General features: G+C 34.0%; 1 protein-coding gene across 1 annotated transcript in view; it reads left to right on the top strand.

Annotated features, from left to right (window-relative positions):
* LOC119068993 (putative carbonic anhydrase 3) overlaps positions 1–24,882 on the top strand; it is a 30,171-nt gene that overhangs the window by 4,191 nt on the left and 1,098 nt on the right. The window contains exons 2-5 of the mRNA XM_037172869.1: positions 4,966–5,012; positions 11,903–11,968; positions 20,517–20,675; positions 21,449–21,569. Of these exons, the coding sequence (XP_037028764.1) occupies positions 4,979–5,012; positions 11,903–11,968; positions 20,517–20,675; positions 21,449–21,569 (380 nt within the window). The 5' untranslated portion in view covers positions 4,966–4,978. The remainder of the gene's footprint in view (positions 1–4,965; positions 5,013–11,902; positions 11,969–20,516; positions 20,676–21,448; positions 21,570–24,882) is intronic.

Genomic DNA, 24,882 nt, shown 5'->3' on the forward strand with positions numbered 1-24,882 from the left:
AATCTGCAATAAAAAAAATTGACTCAAAAACCACGGAAACACGAAAATCGCGAAAAATTTCGCAAACTTTGTGACCCCCAACCCAACTTACATTTGCGAAAGTGATCTCAAAAACTTTCTCTACAACATATAAAAAGTTAATTTTTTGACACGCTATTTTGTTCTACCATACACATCCACACACTCACACACACAAACACACTTAAAGGTGTTCTTATATATGGGGCTTATCATGGGCGCGCCTTAGCATAGCGCCCGTGACGCAAGTCCTACGACAAGAAAAAATTTAAAAATTTTTTTTTGTCGTAGACTGCAGAACCATATATACAGCAAATATTGAAGTTCTACTATTCAAATCCAATATGGAAACTTCGAGAAGCCCTTAGCTCCCAAACGATGTCCGTTCTCCCAAAAAAAAAATTCTGGAATTTCTTAGAATCTACTCCCAAAATTTCAAGAAATTCTAAAGAAGACTTTTGGAGATAGGCTCTAACTGGAAACACGGACGGACGGAACCACAAAGTAACGTAGGATTTTTTCATTTCGTTTGAAGTACTGTAAGAGACCAAAATGTATGGAGATAGGGCTTCTTAGAAGATTTATTGCGTGTCCGAATTTTAAGCTACAAGAACGTGTGATAGCTTGTTGAACTCGTACGGACGCCTAGTTTTTTTTTAAGCTAATTTGGAGTCATTTGGATTTGAATTGTAGAACTTCATTATTTGCTGTATATATTGTTCTGCAGTCTACGACAAAAAAAAAATTTTAAATTTTTTTCTAGTAATAGGACTTGCGTCACGGGTGCTATGCTAACGCGCGCCCATGGTAAATAACGGGGCGAAATATATCTCAACATTTCTTAGAAGCGTAGGGTATAGTAAGAAGCCCACTAGTATGAGTATTGAGTAATCGAATCTTTTATTTTGCATTTGTACCCTATGTAGCCGTTATCCCAAAACGAAATGTCTTATATGAACGATGAAGAAGTGGAAAAGATGAGATTACTGTTTGACCATTTGAACCGACACTTACTCATTTTACAGCTTAAAATTTCCTTTAAATCGGTATTCTTCCATTTTACATAAACTTTTTGCCGTCGACATGGCGTTAATGGAAAAGCTAATGATGATACTGACGTTACATCAATCTATAGTAACGGGGGATTGAAGTTTTGACCAATTCGACGCAGAACGTTATTCTAAGCAAAAAATTGTTCTACAGTCTACCTCTAAAATGCAAAGATTTTTTTATAAAATTATATCTGTTTACAAGGTACGACTCTAAATCGACCCAACTTTGTCAGCTGCCTAAAATGTGCCGGAGGTCGTTTCCAGTCTCGATGAAAATAAGTATGGGTAAGGTGTTCTGCAGCAAGAACTACATGGGTATCGACAATTCTGATCAAAGGTATAAAATCAAAAATATAGGGCCGCCATTTTGTAATTTTCTTACGGGCGGCTGTACGTTTCGAAGTTTAGACGAGCTTATAAAAAGATGTGCATTTTAGAGACATACCGTTGAACAATTTTTTGTATAAAATAATGTCTTACGTCGATTTAAAAAAAAATTAAAAAAACTTCAATCCCCATTGATCAGAAAAAGTGATGGCCTCGATTATTTGTACTAGTGAAAATTTCAATGTCCATTCTGTATTCGGTATGTATTGTGTATAACAGCAATAAACAATTTGATAAAAATTACATATTTACCAAACTTGTACTTGGTCAGGTCAAGATATCATTATCTACTATTTAAACTATTAATACTAGAACTTGAATTTTAAACATTTGAGATCTTCATGCTATGCATGCAATGCATTATAATAAATTGCAAAATGCATGCAACAGACATTCGGACAACCATTATCTATGACGGTAGATGAAGATAATCATTCTTCATTCTCTTAACTTTGTTTGTATCTAATACCGTCTCTTAACTTTATCTTAAGGAAAACAAAAATGTCACCAAATTTAAGTTCCAAACAAAACGTTTTTATATTTTATTTCGATGCCGAACGTTATTTGAAGTATTTTTGCATTATATTATGCATGGAAATTTTGCATAATTCATTTTTAATTCAGTAAAGTATCGTGAAAAATTAAGAAAATAAGCAAAGTCAGAAACCTTCGTCAACATGCGTGCAGCGCGCCATCTTTTTATTCAGTCGAAATTGCGAAAATTTACATATAAAACAATCGGGATATTTAGCAAAGATGTGAACAAAATGTCCTTCTTCATTTGCCAAATGACTCTTCTCCATCGGGTTGTCATGTTATGAACACAAAATCAGCTTTATAAAAAAAACTAAAAACTTTTTTGTTATGGTCTAGAATAATTTTTTGCTCATAATTCACGCCGTAAGTGTGCCTAAAATTTGAATTTCAAGTGAACGATTCGATGAAAAAGTGAACCGAAAAGTACATTTCAACGCTTCCTTGTATGAAAATGACGCTACGTTAGAAAGACCTCCGCACTTTCCTTTTTGAATATCGACCGCACTTACGGCGTGAATAATGTTCTCAATCGAAATAAAATCGTTGTTTGGAACTCATTCTTTTTTTAAGATTTTGAATTGTACCATTATACGATGACCCGAAAAAAATGTTCAAATATGCTATCGATTTGAAAAACTAAGTTGATATACTTGCTAATGCGATTAACTCATTCTCCAGTCGAGGATCTCCACGGATAATTAAATTAAAATCTGCATTTTTTTGCACGAATTATGTCAATTAGAATCATTAGAATCCATATTTCGGGAATTAAATTGAATAAAACGGAAACTAACTTTTACATCAGTCGACTCGTTTGCTAAAAATATTATAAATTATGCTCCAGCAGACTTTTGATTTACGGTTTCTGGTATCATATGGTAACATGCATTACAAATGTTGCTAATCAAATAGATATAGGTAGTATGTTTCCACGTAAGTACCTATTTATGTACCAAGCTAGGTATGAAGATATTTTATCACATACGCGCGGTGTTCGGATGTCAAAATTATTTAACTAGAAGAATAATTCAAAAATTACACTTCAAGTCTATGTTGTTGTCTCGTTTTCGCTTATTGTAATGAGATAGAGTACACACTTGTCACTATCAGTCTCGGCAAGCCTCGACTTCTTCGTGACAAGTGTGTAATATTAATATATATTATCGCACTAGCTGTCGATGGCCGATTCGAGGCGAAGACTAAATTGAACGTTTGGTTCACTCACTCAAATGTCAGGCGAGATAGAATTCATTTCGATGTTTTTTTACCAAGTTATAGCCTTTCACAGACAGCAAAGTCTCGTGATATGTATCCAGTGTATAAACACAGAGCTTAGATTCTCGTAGCGTTCGTAACTTTAAGAATTCGTAACTTGACAGATCTTATGGGATTTTATACACACAACTGTCAAGCTACGAATATTTGGAGCTACGAAAATACGAGAATCGTTGTCCACTGTCCAGGGTCTGGTAATATTTTTTTAACAAGAGATTGAAAAAAAATTTTTTACTCGCAGCATCCCATTTAAATGACTTAAATACCTGACGCGATTTGGGGTCGATTTACGTAAGTCTTCGCGAGAAAATTTATAGAATTACGCAATTATCGTTGTGACTAAAGGGATTGCCTTCAGTGAAGGCTACAAGCCTAAGACTCGTAACACACAATAAGGCCAGGGGTTTTTGCTTTTTGTGTCTTCTTTTTTTGTGGTAGGTCGACATGTCGTCAAGAGCGCTCTACAGTAAAAGGAAAATGATGAAATTTGATTCCTACATTTGGGCACTTTTCAAATTTTTGATTTTAGATTATTTTCGATGATAAACTTTCACCAGAATCCTTTTTGAAAAATGTACAGCGATATACTTGCCAGGCTACCAAATCTATTTTTTATTGAAAGCTACCACATTTGTGGTCGTTATTGCGCTCATACATTTTTCAAAAAGGATTCTGGTGAAAATATATCGAAAATAAAATACGAAACACAACAAAAAACACAATCGTAGGCTACAATGTTGGCCTATTAAACAGTTAAAAGCGCCAAAGCGATATACTAGATGCGAAATCTACAATTTCATTTGTTGTAATAGTTATTTTAACTAATTTGTATTTGTACCACTTCACTTTACCGTCGCTTTCGATAACGATTACTAGCCGTTTCTGAAAGATAAAGCCCAAAATTAGAGAATTAGAGAACTCATCGAAAACTCATACAGTTGCATTTAATTTTTACCGAATCACTCTACAACACTGCACAAGCTCAAACACCTGGATATAATATTATTCGTTACATGCACAAGTCTGAAAAAAGCCGAGAAAATTTTCAACGAATTTTCTCCACCGTTTCTTTCCTATACTAAAACCACCTACCTCAAAGGACCATAACACTTGCATAACCACTAAACTACTACACTATATACACACATTGATTTCGCTTTTCGCTCACATAAATCAGTATGGGAAGGGAAATATAAGTATCTCGCATGAAGTAGTATATCAGCGTCAACAGATGATATGTCGGTTTTGATATTTATGTGCTTGTACACAGTGTGTCGTTAAGAGATGAGTTTGCATTGTATATAAAGCCATTTGATTTGGCAGTCGGGTGGTTTAGTCGAATAAGTTGAGTTCTGCAGAGCTTTTAATTTTTATGCACTGAGGTTGTGGATGAAAATGCAAATTGGCTGTATGAATTAGAGATCGGGGAAAAAAAGTTTTTTTTTCGTGGCGGAATTATTGTGCTAAATTGGCGGGATTGGATTTTGTTTTTTTTTTGTTGTGTTTTGAATTAATAGAATTTTTCAATTAAACGAATCGCTGCTATTATAATTGACTAGTGGTAGATTTGATTTTCTATATTATTTAAAATTGACTACCGGTCCTTTACGGAATTTGTGTTATTTTCTAAATCAAATTCAATAATTCGCCTAAGTAAAAATTTATTTTTCTTAAAAATAACAAAAAAAAAATTGTAAAGTGAAAGTAAAATGTGGACTTTTAAGCTTTTGGTGATTTTCTGTGGTGAGTACTTTTCACTAACTGCAAAACAAGTCATATAAAAATGTACTGGTCCATATATGTATGTCTGCAATACACCAAAAAGAAAAATTTTAATCCGAAAATATTGCGCATACAAGACCGTTTCAATGCAAAAAAAAAGAATGAAAAATGTCTTTATGACGAAGAAGATAATAGTAACATCATAAATTACACTTCCTTAATGAGAACCGTAACACCATAAAACTCAAATTTTAAGCAAACAAATCGTATATCACAAACGCATGGCACAAATCTGATGATTATATGAAGCAAAACGTTTTTCATTTTTGTGCAGAAAAAAGACCTCGAAGATCTTGAATTGCTAGGATACAATCTCGATTGGCAATAAAATTTATTAACAGATTGTAAAAAGATTTACGTTCTACGCAATGCTTTAGTAATTTCGGTAATAGGTGAAACGTAATGCAGGAACAAAAAAGGTTTTAACTTTTGTCGTACTTACCACATACCTATCACTTCGAAACAATCGAAAGCAAATAATACGTAATAGTATTTCATCTGTTAATGACAGTGACTCTGTAATAATGTTCTCTTATTATAAGAAAATCAAATTTAAAACCAACGAAGTAAAAGGTTTGTGTTAATCAGTTAAAAATACAATATAGGATTAAAAGTTTTTTTAGCGTGTGAGAAGTACGAATACGAATACGCTAAAAAAGACTTTTAGTCCGTGGTACGAATAGTATTTTTCATATTGGACGGACCCTTTTTCGGGTCCTAGGTATGAAAAATCCTATTTTGGAAATGTTGGTAAAATATAGGAGCGATCATTCGGGAGTTTCGACTTTATTAATTTAATGACCAATGATTAGTAGAGCTGATTTATGTTATTACAACTGTGACATCGATAAGTCTAAATTTGAAATTAGTTTTTTTTTTTAAATTAAGTTTATGGAAAGGTCCCGGTTTTTTGACATTTTTTTTAATTGTTTTTTCTATGGGCAATTTGTTAGTTACACTCCAAAAAGATTTTAATTCAAAATTACTGATTCTAGTTTCAGTAAAACTGTGAACAATTATCTTGAATTATCTTGATGCCTTAAGACACAACAGAGTAAAGTGTCAGTGTTCATTTGAGTTAATTTTCATACTGTGTATTAGGTCCCTTAATTGACCTTTCAAAAATGAACCGCTCTTGTCTGGTTTATGTTATTCTGCCGAGCCTAAAATCTTGGAAGTAAATATAAAAGATTTCCCAGTTTAATTGAAAGGTCAACGTGTTAGTCACAACTTATACTTATTTATCGTCGTGACAAAATCTACCAAGTCTTACATTAATCTAACAAGTTAACGAGTTATTACAAACAATTTGAAAGTACAGTAAAAAAGGTGTAATACACAGCCCATAGCCGTAATAGTACAATTTCAGTGTATATCTTGTTATGTTAAGCGAACGAATTGATTCAGAATGTTAAATACGTAACTGCTTTGAAACATTCGCTCTGACTCATAGCACTCCTTCATGCTGCTGCGTACATGTCCTATCTTAAAAGCACCCAATTACAGTTGCGAAATTCGAATCATACGATGTGCTTAGATGATGGTAGTTTTTCAATCTTATCATAGCAGACCACTCACATGACACACAATAAGATAGAGAGATACTGGATTTATTGAAACCTTACAAGACAGGATAGTGGTCGAAAACCAAGTATGAACCCGGTTCAGTTTGGTAGTTTGATAGTACAAAGTAAGACATTTTCCATCAATCTGTTGAATTTGTTTAGTTATCCAAATTCAATAATCTATTAGAAATTTACCTAGAAGTTTCGGTATAGTCTGATGCGACAGTGCTTCAAGTAAAAAAATGGCAGACACGAAAATTCTTCTTTTAAGATTTTTTCTTCTCCGTTTTTCCTCTTAAGAATTTACCACTCTTTAGCAATTGAATCAACAATATGAGAACTGACTGAAAGGCCAACGGCCACACAACCAAAAATTCTAGCGATTGTACTATTTGATGATAGACGTTAGATTTAACGACAATTTTATTTTCCTACTTAACCATTAAAATTATCAACATCGCGTTGATACAAACAACATTGAATTACAACAATTTGAAATTAAGCTATTGTGTTGTTATTTAACAAAATTTATTAATAGTACCAGTGTCAGTACAGTCGCATAAATATTATATCCATAAAAATGAGATAAACCAGCGTCTTGAAAGTATGACTAACGACTTTTCGTAGTGCGTATAGATAACAGCAGAATCTAAAAATGAAATGAACAAAATGCAACTTATTGACGATTTTTATGCTGCAGATGGTTTCTTTCAATTGTCCAGTGTAGGTCACAGTGGCGAACGTACTTCTGAAGATTTCAGTGTTTTTTTAAGACATCTCACACGATTCCTTATTGTTTCACGATTTGTCGAAAGCTATTTTCCACCGCAGTCAAGACTGGTCTCGTCTAGGTCTCTGCAAAAATTGTCAAGATATTATTTCGGTTATGTAAATGTCTATTCTACACGGAATCAAGCAAGAACTAACAAGAACTAACTTAAAAAATACCGACAAGGTTACAGTCCTACAGCGAGACTATCATGGTACTTCTTATCGACTGTTGTATTTATTGTCTTTCTAGTTTAGAGCGACCTAAAATATTGTCTACGGTAGCGGCTCCAAACAAAATTGTTTTCAAATTTTCCAATCCATTTTGTGCCGACTAAAACTCAAGAGCTCGTTGGTATGTTGGGATGGATATATGCTTTTCCTGTCTAACCAACGCGCTCTTATGGGGAACTTCCACGAAGTTTCGTAGGCGTAAAATAGATAAGAAAATTTTTCAACAAACTTGTTTAGAGTCTACTACCGGAGCCAATACTTTTTTGTAGCGCTCTAAAATAGAAAGAGAAATACTACTAGTCACTTAGAGTGTAAGACTCTGTGGAACATAGGATGAGGAATTGAGGAACCTCCATGAGTATTGAAAAGGTCTACGCCGCAATAAAAAAGCTGTCGATAAATTTCAATGATCGACAAAAAATTTCGCTGGTAAAATTTTCCGAAATCTAATTTCAATTTTACACGTAGAAAATGAAGAAATGATTGAACAAAATTGTCACAATACCATCATCCTGAAAGTCTTGCTGCTGAAGCTGCTAATATGAAATAGGTTTCATTCAAGTAGTTGCGATACCGTTTGAATGTAACAAACAAATAAATGTATTTTGCTATTGAGCAGCACTCGACGTTTTCAAAAGTGGTAGATATAAGTACACCTCATCCAGGTGTAATAGAATGCATTTTTCAATATTTTCATCTCGGAAGAGCTTTTTTTTGTTATAAACATCCAACATGGTGTTGATAAAGAGGATTTAAAAAAAAATGTGAATGAGAAGGTAGAACACTTTTGCTTTACGTTACTTTATTAAAAAATGTTGCAAAACAGTACGCTCGTTCGACATACACCAATTTAGAATTTATGATTTGTTAGTTAGAGCATTATGCAACGTATGTCTCTGAAAAGTTACAGAAAAGAGAAGACTATATATATATATATATATATATATATATATGCATGCAGTGTGTTTTCGCTTGTTTTTCTTGAAGTGAAGGAGTGTGACGTACACAATATAAATGTGTTTTCTTTGATACAACAATAGAAAGAGAGTTAAGGTGTGAACCATGCGAGATATTTTCTTAAAATAAATTTTTCTATGTTTTGCATGTCCACAAATTGATTTTGATAATAAAATCTTTTATGGATTAACAGTACGCGACTGCATTGCAACTGTTGTAATTTTGAAAAAAAAAATCATTTTTTGTTCTCAGCAAAGTAAACAATGATTTAAGTTTCCTTTTATCTATTCTCTGACAAATATAAGTACCACCCAGTCACAGTGTTTGTTCGAATCAGTTCATTCCATGCAAAGTCGTCATTAGTACATAAAAGAATTAAAGTATATGAACCAGTAAAATTATGATGCCACAGCGCATTGGAAAATCTGACTAACAGTGCTCGTCCACCTGTAAGCTCAATTTCCATCATTTTCATTTACTCAGTCCACTAAATTACGACAATTCATTGAGAATAAATCAAAATTTTTATTTGTATTTTTTGTTCGTACTTGGTCTCCGGTCCGGTTTAAGATGAATAAACGAGGGGCAAACCACTTTATTTAAAACTTATTTGCAACTGTTTTTTCAGGGTGCAACTCCGACGAAACTTTTTTTTCGTACGCAAATCTTTTTCTGTGCCTTTTTGTGCCATTTAAAAATAGGCTGGTTGCATTGGATTGTTAGATTAAATGTTTTACATGCTTCGAACCGTACTTTTTATGTTTCAAGCACTACTTTCGACGCCCTTATCATCTTTTCATCTTTTTATCCCTAGTTATGTAATAGTATTTTACATGACTAGGGATAAAAAGATGAAAAGTAGAGTTTTTGTGCGAATTTTGTTGATCCGAGGCGAAGCCTAAGTAAACAAACACACGAAAACGATACTTTTCCTTTTTATCCCGAGTTATGTAATGGATTTTACATGCTAAGAGCGTCGAAAGTAGTGCTTGAAACATGAAAAGTACGGTTTCCGACGCATGTAGTATGTAAAATACTATTATCACACACGCGCGGTGTTCGGATGTCAAAATTACTTAACGAGAAGTTTAATTCGAAAATTACACTTCAGTTCTATGTTGTTGTCTCGTTTTCGCTTATGTGATAAAATAGAGTACACACTTATCACTATCAATCTCGGCAAGCCTCGACTTCTTCGTGACAAGTTTGTAATATATATTACATGCATTTGTTTTCCATAGGGGCGAAAGTGGCTTATTACACACCTAGAGAAAACAAGAAATTTGGTTTAGGATTCAAAAGCATGTAATATATATTGCACACTTGTCACGAAGAAGTCGAGACTTGCCGAGACAACAACATAGACCTAAAGTGTTCTAAAAATAAAATTAAACATAAATTATTCTACTAGGTAAGCAATTTTGACATCCGAACACCGTGCGTATTTGATAAATCCATTACATAACTCGGGATTAATATCATTAATATCATATTAATATCATCTAATCGTTGGATGTATCACTTTCAACTATTGAGGCGAGAAAAGGACCTATTACAGTGTGAACAAAAACCAGTTTTCGCATTTTATAGCCGTAAGACAACAAAATATCATACTGTCTCGTTGGTTTTTTTTTGTTGAGGCGGATGGGATTCATTCTTTGCCTTCGGCTCGAAATACAAACTTCCCAGACGTCTCAACAAAAGTGGCCTAGCGAAGCAGTTATGTACTATTTTAATCTCTTGTGCTACTCTTTTTACCGTGCAACTCTTTTTTTTAAACGTATAACTCCAATGCAACCTTTTTTATCGCATGCAACTCATTTGAGTGGTTTGCCCCTCGTGAAAACGTAAACATACACTCAACTCAACACCCAAAACAACTTCAACTGGTTGGTTTTCCACTTTTCACTTCCACAAATAATTAAAATAATCGAGAAAGTTTCTGCATCTGAAGTGGTTATGCGGTGGAAGAGACGTAATGAGACTGTTAACAACTAGATTTTGCATTAATTTTCCTTCTTTAATGACAAATTGCTTTGTCAAGGAGTTATTTTTAGTTCACAATGAGAGGTATACATCTACATTATATAATTGAATCATAGTTCATGAGCCCAGAAGATGTTTGTTTACATATGTGAAGTAGGTACAGAAAAATGTGGAATTTTTGAATGAGGTGAAACTTTATGGGTTGCTCTAGTAACACAGCGCTGTAATTAACGAGTGTAAGGGGGACTGCTACCTGAAGAGTCATTTTTTTACATTTTTCTTTTTTTTTTCTTTTCTTTTGTCTATTTTCCCCCAAAAAAAATGTAATAATATTAGGGGTTGGCTACGACGCTTCCTGGAATAAACACAAGAACTATTTTTGGGAAAATGTTTTTCCACATTTTCCTTAATTTTTAACGGCGGCCTGTAACTAATGCAATTTCATATAGCACTTAATAAATGAAGTAATAGTACATAACGTCCGAGGTTCCAAATTTTTATTTTGACGAGTGGGGACGTTATGGCCCGATCCAAAGTGGAGGCCTGTATTCCCACTCGTCAAAATAGAATTTCAAACCTCGTACGTACAGTGCTTCAAGTGCTTCTGGTCGGTAGATGAGAAAAATGTACTCAAAAATTGCATTTACCACCACAAGCCCGTAAAAGATTTTTTCCTAACTAGTGTTGAAATATCGCGACTTCGTCGCTTTTTTCCCACATCGTTTAAAAAAAACGTCGTTCCTAACTTATGCTAAAAAAAACTTTTTTAGCGAATTCGATACCAACACTCGCCTCCGGCTCGAGTTGGAAACCTCTTATTCGCTAGCATTTTAGCATGCGTTATGAAAATAACTATTACATGCCAGCGTCCGCTAAGCACTTTTTCACAGTCACAAACAGTGATGTGAAGTGCACTTTACCGCGCGCTGACATGTTAATTAATTGCCGTCTGTGATTTACCGTAGTTTTCTTATTGAAGGTTAAATATTTTTATAAGAAATTTTCAAAATGCAGTTCTCTATTGGCTCGAAAGAAGAATGTCAATACAACATTCAAGACCGAATTATATTCCGATAAAGAATGATATAGTTTGGACAATAAATATTCCAATTACTATGTACAGTACACAATATGTAGAACTATTTCTTCGATATGAAAACTATCTACATCCATGTGTATTCCGTTTGTAATGTTCATTGATTCTCCATGGTTTGAAGATTTCGGTTCTCAGACTATGGGTAGTAATCATTGTTTACTGAAATAAATTCAATATTTGTAATACGATAAACAAACTGAAACAAATCCTAATCTAATCATCAAAAAAATGTAATTATTTTACAGGCATTGCAATCGCATTGGCAGACCATTGGGGATATCCAGTTGAGCAGGAAAACGGCGTTGTTAAAGGTAAGTCATTACAGTGATAAATTTTGTTCCATAAAATATTTTATGATTTTCCATCAATCACCAAACAAAAAAATTATCTTCGATTCGTAATGCTAGTTGTAGATGATTTTATCAGTGGCGTTGAAATTGCCAATTAGGCTATTGATTGTCAAACTATAATTGCTACTAAATCAGCTTGTAAATTCTTCTGTTTTTTCTTGTTGTTGAATTATTGGCGTCAACCGGCTTTTATCGCATTGATAAAGGTATTTTGGATTGATATATTTTTATCCCTGCCGCGACAGATATTAAAAGTTAATTTAGTTGAATTAAAACGTTTTCAATGAAAAACTGTCCGAACAATTATTTTGTTAAAATATCTTTCTTTACCGAAATATTTTATTTTATGACTTTTCTTTTGGTAAAAATGTTAATTTAGAAAGCTCTCGCGATAATAAATTGTCTTTTTATTACTTTTGGGTTAGGTTCGACATCGCTACCGAAATAAATTTTTTTTATGAATTTTCTTCTGCTGCTTTTTTATTGCTGATGGACAGCAACAAAAATCTAAATAAAAAAAATCTTTTTATCGTTTTTTCGCGTGTACCTATTATTAGAGTTTTTATTAACCGTCCCGTCATCACTCATTGAATTCATTTTTAATGGTGAGAATATAATGGTGAAGAGCCGAATTTAATTTTTACATTTCAACGATCGTTTTAACAATTAAGATTACTTACCACGCATCAGATCTCTATAAAATTAAAAGATTTGCACTTACCAGTCGCACATTATGTAAATTTGGGCTAGTTTTTTTAATTACTGCGCTGTTAATCCAAAACGCCGTATCGTTTTATCTGTGTGCTTTTGAGTGCTTTCGAAAAATTTGAAAAAAAATTTCATTGGAAAATGTGGAATATTTTAGTGGAATACAAAAGAAGCTTAAAGCTTTCGAAACATATTTAAAAGCAAAGACACAAATGCGATACGGTGTTTTGGGTTTACACTTCAGATTAGGGCTATGCATTAAAATAGCGGCCAAATAACAATGAAGCTCTGAAGAAGATCTCTCAAATCATCAAAATGTCGTTTCGACGTATCGAGAAGCTTGATTTCTACGCTTAGATAGAAGATTGACTAAGAACCAACTAACACTAGCATCTAGTGTCAGTTGGGAATATGATATTTCTATTGTTAAAACCGGTTTCAGCCGATTTTGTCTGACTTAAACAATAGAAATATCGTATTCCCGGTGACACTTAAGAGAATGGGATTTTCAGATTTAAAACACTCGATCAATTTTTCGATTTATCCGATAAATCCGATTTATAGCATAAGTTAAACAATGAAAATGGCAACATAATTGTCGATCTCAGCACCGCAAAATTGCTCGTGTTGGACTTAATTCGGCTCTTCGAAGTTTTAAAGCAAGTACAGTCACCTTACGTGAGAGTACCAATCATATGATACTAATTGCCTTACATGAGAGAAATTTATTATTATTTGCACATCCTTTATATTGAATCATTTCAGCGGGAATTTGAAACGGACACTATGGTACTATGGACATTATTATTGTAGTTACATTGTTCGTCAGTACTCGTCAAAATGAAATTGTCCAGACAAAGGCCGGATCTCCAATTTCTTTTCAAACAAAAAAAAAACGTCATCAGCCGTAACCTACTCTTCCCACATTTTACCGCCAGTCGTAATCCTCTTACGAGCGAACATATTCATAAATTGAGGATTAAATTGAACCAATGTGAATTGTCGGGTATATTAATATGGATAATTTGACCTGTAAAACGAATTAGAACTTCTGTTGTATAGCAATTATTGGATCGTCGAGTTATTGATTTACATTCATTCCGAATAGACAAAAAACAACATTTTCGTACGGTATACTGTCCGGTCATTTCAAATTGCTTATTCGGATGGTTTTAATTGAAATTTTCGGTTGAACTCATTCGGTTTAACCTAAATTTCAAATCAACATTGAGATTTTTTTTTGTGCTCTCACACAGCTACCGTTCCAATTCCCAATAAAAAAAATCTATGTGTCCGATGATGAATGTTTCTAAGCGTGATAACTCATCGCATCACTAAAATACATTTACCTACGTCAGACTATATACTTTTTTGTATATGGACGACACACGAAAATTAAACGTAAATAAATATTTTCTTTTATTTTAACGTTAAAATAAATTAAAAAAAGTGAAGCGAAAAAATTGTAAAGCAAGAAAAAATATCTTGTCAAGTTGAAATATTTTTCCCGTTGATCTGTTGAACATATGGAAATATTCTTTTTGTTTTTCTTCTGGTCAAATCTCTCAACGAAAATGCCGCCCAAACTGTTTGCCACTTGTTGCGAAGACTCTTTCAGAATTTTATTTTATCTTTTTGATTAACTTATTTTTGATGACTGAGCATCAAATAAAAAGTTAAATTGTTTGGGTGGTTCGGTGAGTTAGTTGAAATTTGTTGAAAGACGTCTCGGGATTCAAAAAGAAACATTTTTTTCACCTTCAAATTTAATTATCGGATTTCTTACATGTGTGGGTCTATGTATAATTAAAAATTTAGACATTTAAAAATTTGATTTATTCATCTGATTTCCTTTGAAAACTTTTTTGATTCCGAATGTTGTGCCAACGGTTATACTCTCCCTATTACTCTATTACTCGCCTCTTCTTAGTTTCAGCATCAAGATGTTACATAAATTACAGAATTTCGTACGGTTTGTTACCACAGGCTCTTATGGTGTTACAGTAAACCTCAGTGAAATTTAAACATACATTTGAATCAGCTGTCAGTTTTTCTGTCTCTGTCTCTCTCGCATCTTAATATAGGAGGTAGAAAAGTGTAGAAGATTAATTGACTTAGGACTTGTTGTTTATTTTTCATCGATATGCCATATACAAACTGCTCATACGCATTAATACCAATACCACACCTATACGTGTAACTCTTTAACCTATTACATACAGCATACGGAATTATTGTCTGGTCTCTAACTTCCATCGATCAAAGATATTTTAATCGGTTGATTTCAAATCTTGTACTTCAATTTTACAAGATGCAATTTACGATATAAATGACCATATAACCACAAGCTCATGGTTTGTCAATATTTTTATCGTCGTTATCGATAATAGATGAATTTATTGTTAACTTGTACACAAAATGTTTGTATTGGATAAGTGGACCAGCTGGAAAAATGTTCATCAAATTCACGACTAAATTTCATTGACGTCGACTCATAATCAAAACAATTTTCAATTATTTAGTGAAGTGAAACAACCTATTTCAAAATTTGTATTTTAAGAAATTTCACTGATACTAGGTTCCTGAAGGTCCTGTTTGTAAAATTTGTCCAATTTTTTTGTCTCATTACAACAAAGTATTAATTCCGTATGTCAACTGTTTCTTTCAATCAATATTGATCACAATCTAAACATGAACCTTCCTATTAATCGGTTTATGGATATAATTTGAATCTACCCACACAGAAAAAGAAGAAATTAGGACTTCCTCCTCTTACGTACGGAGCTGTGTATAAGACATTTTTTGAAAATATAGGAAGCATATGGTCTCATTATGGTCCTCACTACTTTTTGAAGGGTGTCTCAGAGCTCAAACAATCGGGAGTAACAGACGAAGGAAAGGTTATTTTATTGAAAATTGTTTTGAAGAAATTCTAGATAGTTTTCAAGAAATTTCGAGAAAATATTTTCTCAAAAATAGGCTTTGAGACGAAGTAATTATTGTGCCCAAGAGGCATTCTATTTAGTGCTTAGTGAATATGTGAAAAAAAAATCATTGCACGGCAAAATAATGTAATTTTTTCAAGTATCATAAAAGTTGCAATCTGGTGGAAAACGTCACCACTTCTTGTAGTGCCCATTCTTTGATTAGGCTACGCATCGCAAAACTCTTTTTTTAGCCCCTGCATCTGTAATTTTGAAGTACGCCCAATATCACGATAAGATTCCATCTTTCGAGTGACTTTTTTTGTTTCGTCGAATATGAATGAGTCGTTCGTCAATATAAAACTCGTGATTGACCCTTGAAATGAACAGATCCACTAAATGATACCAACAACAATTCAAGTATGAATTTTGATTTGCGTTCGACCAACCGGGTCTTTTTTGGTTGCGTGTGTTTTGATAGACAAAAAGGAGTTTATAGCAAACCATTCGCAAAAAATATGATATTGATGGAACGTCTGTCTTCCTTATCACTCTTAAAACTGATTACTCGAATGTCGTAAATGCTAAGATAAATTTATATGAGTGCAGCCAAATTATCATTTTTATTGGACGTTTATTGGCCTATTCAATTCAGTTTTTATTAATTTGAAATAGATCAGACGGTGATGAGTTAGCGCAATTTATTTTTTGAAATGTCCAATTATAAATGTACAATACCATCGATAATTTAGATTGTAGGTGGAAAAAAATACAATTCATCTCAACGATTAAAGCATATAGGTCTTGGTAAAGGTCAACCTAAGATTGGATTAGCGCCGGCCAATAAATGTGGACTTTCCCGTTATTGTTATCTTTCTGGTTGATTTTTTTTTAGAAAATGTGAGATCTCCGTATATCTGGTATATTCTCCTTACCTGAGACGCAATCATTTTAATCTTAATCCAGTTGCTCTTTGATCTGCAGTTGCTCTTAGATCCGCTACCCCTTCGACCGAAAATTTATTCATTGAATTTTAGAATATTTCCTAAGATTTCGGAAAATATTTTTGTCTTTTATTAGAAAAAAGTAAGAAGGTTCAATTGTCCGAAAGATCTAAGGGCTGCAGTGCGAATTGTTAAACTAAACCTCTACCACTCCTAAACTTATATGTTTTCCGAGCTCCATTAAACTCAACTATGGGGACTAATCATGGAAGTACCAGCTGATGAAATATATGGGTAACTCCAGGGTTAGTTGCGTTACAAATTTCGTCATTTCTGAGGCATAAAGTGAGCTGTGTTTTGCGGTAACAAATCAGTCTATAAATTTTCTCATACTCAGGAGACCCAGTGCTTTCATACCAACAAGAATTGGAATTTTTAGCCTGCGAATTATGACTTGTGTGATCGAAGGAGTCGGCAGTTAGTAGCGTTACACGTTTGTGACTTTTCGAAATATTTTCAACAAATGTAAACTGATTTCTGTAAACTTTTTTTTCCCTGAAAACTATGAAAGCTATGGTCAAGACGCGCAGTATGAGGTTAGTAGCCCAAAATTTGTGGTAGATGTGTCTATAAAAGTGATATTTTTCGGTGGTCATTAATAGCCAGAATTTTTCTTTCGAAATTGGTGGTGGTTACCCCACAGAAAATGTTGCTTTAGCTCAAAACCGTTTAAAAAAATGGTTACAAAATTTTTCAAGATAACCTCGACGAGTCAAAATTCGAGGATGACACTTATCACCACTGTGAAGCTGATTTCATCTACTTTACTCACCAAACTAACCTGATCGAGCCAACATAGCTAACGCCGGCCCGTACGAAACACCTATTCGTATCAAAATCCTTTAATGTGGAACTCTTCATTTCTCTACCAAACGAGGAAAATCAGAATTTTTAAAATCGGATGCGTTTTACGCAAGTTAGAGAACCCACAGACAGACAGACGCACAGACATTTCTTTATCGCTGATTTGGCATCTCGGGACAACCACAATAGGTTTCCCCTTACTCAGGGAGTCCAATTCGACGTGTTACAAACGTATGCGTAAACCTATAAGACCCCAGTACTTCGTACGGGTCTAAGAAATGTAATTTTGGCAACGTTTGGGTCGAGGCACAGCCCTGCTTCTAGCATGAACATAGAAAATATTCGGAGGCTAATGAAATCACAGTAGGCACTGCGTTTCTGTTGTACAGATAGATGACTTTCTTTCGTTGTATGAGTTAAAACATACAATACAAACAATACTAAGCGGTAGCTCGTATCACTAAAGCCTCCAAATTTGACACTTGTCAATTCAGTGTTCATGCTAGTAGCAGTGCTGTGGTCGAGGTGATTTCACCTTACTTCGAAGCAGAATGAACCAAAAATCTTCTAAAAATTTAATTTCGTGTCATTTGGTGCAATTATGGAATTATAGTGTTCGTTTCTACAGGGAAACAAGTTTACAGAAATCATTTGAGATTTATTGAGAATATCTTGGAAAGTCGAATACAAACAAACACTTTTTGGTCATATCTCCCCGAGACGTTATGGCAATGACATCTTATTGGTGTCAAACTACGCGTCTTGTCAATAGCTTTCACTAAATAAAAAGTTTAACGAAATCGGTTCAGGTTTCGTGAAATAAACTATAATTTTCAAAAATTTGCTAAAAACAAGCATACATTTTTATGGTGGTATCTCCTCCAGATTTTCGGCCACCGACCCAATATGTAACAATTGGTAGTCACAATCGGTTTTCATTTGGTGAAAATAATTTCGAAAAGTCTCAAATTAGCTCATTACCCATATATAGTTCCAAAAAAAACTAGGTTCATTATGTACTTAGAGGCTGATTATCTTCTCATCTCCTTCTATCTTATTAAAAACGATTGAGGGTGAACATGTGCAAGACATACACGCAGCGCAAGAAAATGTAGGCTCCCAATATTCCTTCATATAACAAATCTGTTTAGTTACAATGAAAATTTCCCGATTCCCAATATTGAAGTACTTGAACACTGGTTTCAATGGTCACATCAAACTACGTCAATATAATCGGAATTTTGTTATCAAACCGTAATATAAACGTACAATCTAATAGGCTACTGTTTCTTCGGAATCTTTCTAACTACGGATAAAATTATGATTGTAGGTACATTCCAAAACAATTGTTTCATGTCAATAATGTTGTCACGATGTCTTCATTGTTTTTGGAAAAAGACGAAAATTTGTCTGTTTATCAAGAGTGATTGTAAGTGATGGGTATACTATTAGCGCATCAATCATTATCTTAATTCGTATATTGCTGTTAGACAAGCAATAACTAAGTTGTTAACAGTGTCATTTTCGAAGCAATTTGAAGATAAAAAACGAATATAAAGTACGGCGTTATCATTAACCATTGAAGATGAATGTCAATTGATTTTGATGAATCGTTTTTTATTATTGAACCGGAAAGGAATAGAACTGTAATGTTGTTTAATGTAATTTATTATTCAGTCAGGACAGTAAATTATTTTCCAATCTTTTGTTTTGTCGTGCAATATTATCTGCATGACTTTTTATTGTAGACCTGGTGACGCATCGGATGACTCATATTTCTTAAACTGTCCAGACCGCAGGCATATCCGCATATCAGCGATTTTACTATACTAAATCTATTACTTCGTTTGGTCTAGTACTTTGAAGATACAATTTAATTGTTTTGAACATTTTTTCTCTATTTTAGTCAGTTTGTCGTTTATTCCTGAGATGATCGCCGTCTGAACAAAAAATATTTTAGAATTTGCTGACTTTGATTTAACATTTTACAATTATTATTAACTAACAAAATTCAAATACCGATAAGCAAAATTGAACAATGTCTTAATTGGAAAATCTTATGATCAAAAACACCGAGGCCAGTCTTTGTTGGGCCCATTGTGTTATATCTCCGTTTTATTACATTTTTATATACCCCTTTCAGGTCCGAGTAGCCACTTGCTTCCTGTAATAAAAGAAAGCACGTTAGCCAAGTCTAGCTTTAACTGTTCTTCAGGAGTCAAATAAAAGTCTCCTAGATGTTTAGTCCTCAAATTTTTTAGAGCTGGGCAAGTGCATATGAAATGTCTTGCAGTTTCCGGTTCTAGACCACATCCTCTACAAGTTGGATCATTTATGATACCTATCTTGTTGAGGTGATAACCCAGGCTGTTGTGTGCTGTTAGGATTCCAATCAGCCCTCGCAACTTCTCTCTACCGAGACTTAAAAGAAATTTGGTGTTATTTGCGTTGCATCCCGCCAAAAATTCTTTTGACTGTCTACAGGTTGTTGTAAGCGAATCCCATCTTTCCTGATGGTATCGTTTCGTTAGGCATGGACCCTACTAATTAATGTCACCTTAATCATTAACGTTCGGATTTCTCAGCATATTTTTAAAACAAGAGGTAAAAAGGTTGTCTTCGTGTTATTGGTAACTACAGCTATAATTGTAAAGACCAATTCTCTGTATCCAGTCTTCGCTAGTCTTCGCTCTCTATTCATTGCTCAGTTATAGTGTATGCTGATGTGTTCATAAAGTATGTTGTATATCGCGTACAGGATTCCTTGATCATTCACTATGTTACAATTTGTAAATGAAAATGTAAAATCCTTTAAAAATTTAATCTCGGAACGTCGGAACAGGTCAAGTTCAGGTCATGCAAAGTTTACTAATGTTTACAGAGACGAAGGCTATAGATCGAATTTTATCTGTTTAGAGATTTAAATTCTAACCACCATCAGCACACTGTATCATTATACAGTGTCGATTTATTCTACAAAGTTTTGTAACAATTTTGCCTATGCCTCCTTGGCATAACAACAATTTATTCATATGAACCATGTTTCAATGTTTTTCTTATCTATTTCAGGACCCGAAAATTGGGGAGGACAATGTGCACTTGGACGCCGCCAAAGTCCAATTGACCTTGCTGAAGATGCATCCGTTGTTGGAGTTTATCCGTCATTAAGTTTTATTAACTACTCCGAGCCAATTCAAAATGCAAAGGTCAGACACACCGGACATTCACGTAAGTCGCACATTATTAAATGTTGACGATAGGCTGAAGCCCTCGGATAATTTTACTTCATCTGGATACGAGATATCAAATTACTTCCCTGGTATAGTAATCTACAATTTCGTATGTGCGGTGTGATTAAAATTATTTTATCCACTAAAAAGGTTATGAGAAAATTTTGTTTTTACAGAAACTAGAAATTTTCTCCCCTAAACTTTTTGTTTCGAAAAATTATGTTTCAATTTGTTGCTTTTGTTTCGTGGAGAACTACAGTTAATCACACCTCGCACATGTGACGTTGTATGATACAACGTGTATCTCTGGAAGAAAATATGATATTCCAACTCGTGCCTCGCTTTGCTCTGGCAGCAAAACTTTCCTCTTATTCAAGTTTCCTATTTTCTTCCTTCTGCAAACCAATGACTATTCAAGTATAGCCGACCTAACTCGTTTACTTCATTCGTTCTAAAGTTCGTCTCTCTATATGAGAGAATAAGAGATGGCTCTGTTTACAAGTTATTATTGTCCGTCACTAGAGGCTTAATTGAATGAGGAACAAGCAATTTATTCGTCTTTTACAACTATATTTCGGCATATGTAAATTACATGAAAAATAACATGCCGTCACACCATAGATGAGAATATGTCAGAATTAGATTTATTATGAACTGATAAGACTGAGCTCGTTGTTATGCTTAAGATTACTTACATCAAACATAAAGTAATCTCCCCAGACAAACAACACAAATTATGAGGTTATTTCTAACAGCTTTGTCTATTTACAGTTCAGATAGATGTAACTGATGGACAAGAATATCTGATGACTGGAGGAGGACTACCTGGTACTTTTGTTATGGATCAAATGCATTTCCATTGGGCATCTGAACATACATTGAATAATGAAAGGTAATTAATTTTTCATCGACACAAATTGATGTAAGTGACTAGGAATGCATATCACGAACTTAGTTTTAGAGAAACTTTGTTTGCTGTTAACATTCGCAATCTTTTACTTCATTTTTTTAACGTACATTTTGCTATGGGACTACTCTAGCAAGAGATTTGAGTCTTTACTTTACAAAGGTCATAGAAGTAATCTCGTTTTCTGTTTATTTTGCTGGTTATACTCTTAGAGTAATTATACCTAGAGAGGAAATTTCGAACAAAATTACGTAAAATATGTGGTCCCAACATGAAATGCGAAATGTTTATTGGTATATGTGTTTGCCCTCTTAATTAAGAGGGCAAATTGAACTATCAAAGGCGAAATAGCGTCATCGCATACATGTATTGATGTAAAATTATGGCTGATGCTATTCGCACGCGGGTGCGAATAGCCATTCCTTATTGTAATTGACTATTCGCACGCGCGTGCGAATAGCCATTCCACACTGTAGAAGACTATTCGAACGCGCGTGCGAATAGTCATTTCACGTTGGATTTAACTATTCGCACGCGCGTGCGAATAGCTAAGCCTACGAGTACTGGCTATTCGCACGCGAAATCGAGCGCCCATGAAAAATACGAATATGATTTTCGCGCGAAAATCATATTCGTATTTTTCATGGGCGCTCGATTTCGCGTGCGAATAGCCAGTACTCGTAAAACTGATAGATCAACAAACGGCAATGTAAGAGTGTCTTCATTTATACACAGACAAGTGTATAAATAGTAATTCATGCAACAAGTTGCGAAAAGTGTTCCATACAAGGTTGTTTGAAAACTATATCTTCGCCATACATTTATCCCTATGTACGGAAAATTACGTGATGGTTAGAGTTCTTGCTTCATGAGCAATTGGTTTTAGTATCATGGGTTCAAAATTTGGTCAGAACAGAATTATTATTTACCATTAATGGCTCAAAAGGAGTGATAAAAAGTGAGTGATTAAATTTAACTTGAGCATTAAAAAGATTCTTCAGTCACCACCCAAAACAAACTTGAATTTCGCAGTGCTCGTCCAGATAATCAAATTGATCATGCCAAGCCAATGCACAGTGGACTATATAGAACTTTGTCCGATTTTAATGAAAAAATTTCGGAAGAAATTTTTTATTTTCAATATTGAACTTTAAGCCATTTCGATATTGTCAGCATCCAATAAAATAATTGTAAATTCAAATGTTCCAAAACGTTTTTCGCTTTATTCTACCAAAAAATGGTTTGTTCCAAAGTGGAACAATGAATGTGCCAATATGAAAAAGAATGTAACATACCATCTTGCGTTAAATTTCGTAGGAGGCTAAATTAGTTAGTATCAACAAACGCGTTTACATTTTCTCGATGGAAAAAATCCCTAAGATCGAACGAAACGCTTTGTCGTTACATTAAGTCGTTAAAAGGAAAAATTCGCTAGGAATTTTTATTGTGACCCTTTCGATATTTTTACTTAACTTATTTTGAATTTATTAAAAAAAATCCATCATTTAATGTAACGTAAGTTTTGGATATTTCGAGTTAATTCTGGTCTCAAAATATTTTTATATGTATTTTGAATGAATTTACGCTAGACATGTTAAATTCAAGTTTTCAGCCAATAAATAACGCTATAACGACAAAATGGAATCGTTTTGATTTGAGATAAAACGTGGATGCGTGCGAATAGTCAAACCCAATGTAAAATGGCTATCCGCGCGCGCGTGCGAATAGTCAAGTTCAATGTGAAATGGCTGTTCGCACGCGCGTGCGAATAGTCTACTACAGTGTGTAATGGTTATTCGCACGCGCGTGCGAATAGTCAAATCCAAAGTGTAATGGCTATTCGCACGCGCGTGCGAATAGCCACAGTGTAAAATTATACGAAATGTGTATCTTGTACAAACTGATGTTGGGACCACATTTCGTCGTACAAATTTCCTCTCTAGGTATAATTACTCTTAGGTTATACTGCACTTGTATGCAGGCAGAACCTATTTTCGAGATTACAAATTATCGAAATTTCTTTAAAATACCCGAAAATTGTTAAAATTACTTTTCAATTTCAAGTAAATTCATCGTAGTCTTAAGTGTTGCATCAAAACGGTTACTTCTTCTATTGTCCGAATTATCACGTAATGCCTGATGCAAAATCTTTTACTTCATTCGTTTCAACATCAGGCAAAGACCACATTATCTGAAGGTCGATAACAGATGGCTGGAAAATTTGCAAGCACGAAATCAAATTGTAATTCATGATATATGAGTCAAATGACTGAACCCATCTATACCTACAATATCAACGTATATATACCATTTTCACATTTATCATCAATGCAATGGCCTTTTAATTGAGTGATGAGTGAAATGCGTATAGATGTGTCAAATTTCTGTCACAAAAAATAAATTCAAATAAATCACAAATGCAACGACTTAAATTGCAAAATGGTTCTGTTGACGAATCCAAAGAAAGGATGAGGTTATCTCAATTTACAAATAAAACGTTTCAAATTGAATTGAACCATGTCATGTAGTAATGCAATTAGCTTGTACTTGCCATTCAAAAATTTTTGATTTCAGCGCGTACATGTTAAACATAGAGACGTTCTTTTCAAACACTGTCGACGTATTATTTATGTTACAAACACTAAATCATGCAGTGGAACAGCCATATAGAGCTTAAATGCAATAAGTGACGATTAGGTGAAAAGAGGTGATTTATTATAGCGGTGGCTTATTAAGATGGATCGTGTGACGATTATGGGACGACGAAGATTTATTATTATTTTGTTGCATTGGATTTGATATAAAAGACGAACTGTTAAATACCACTCTACAGGTATGCTGCGTTCATTGGATACCAGTGTAATGATTCGGTTTAGACTAATGTCGAGCTTCCTTGTCGCGAATAAAATAAAACGCCCCTCAAATCAACATTTTCTTGATGCATTTTCGTAATGCTTTTCTCAAATCGTATGATATCCTTCGCATCTAAAACAGTTTCACTCGCCTCGTCGCTGCTTTACTCATCTTTTAGATATGAGAAAATAACGAAAAGTAGCAGGGCGAAAATGTGTCACTCGCTCAGTGTCGTTTCCTCTTTGCAACCAGCTTAAGTAAAAGTAATTTGATGAGTACTCGTCTTTCTGGTCCCCTCATTTATTGCATGCACTAAATTATACGTGCTACTGCCAATGAAGAAACCGTACAAAGTCTAGTGAACAGACATGTAATAGGCATCCGAAATTGATTTTATTTAATAAAACATCCGAACAATTATCATAATGTCTCCATCAATTGGTTA

The sequence above is a fragment of the Bradysia coprophila genome, assembly GCF_014529535.1.
Source record: "Bradysia coprophila strain Holo2 chromosome X unlocalized genomic scaffold, BU_Bcop_v1 contig_20, whole genome shotgun sequence".
Lineage (NCBI taxonomy): Eukaryota > Metazoa > Arthropoda > Insecta > Diptera > Sciaridae > Bradysia > Bradysia coprophila.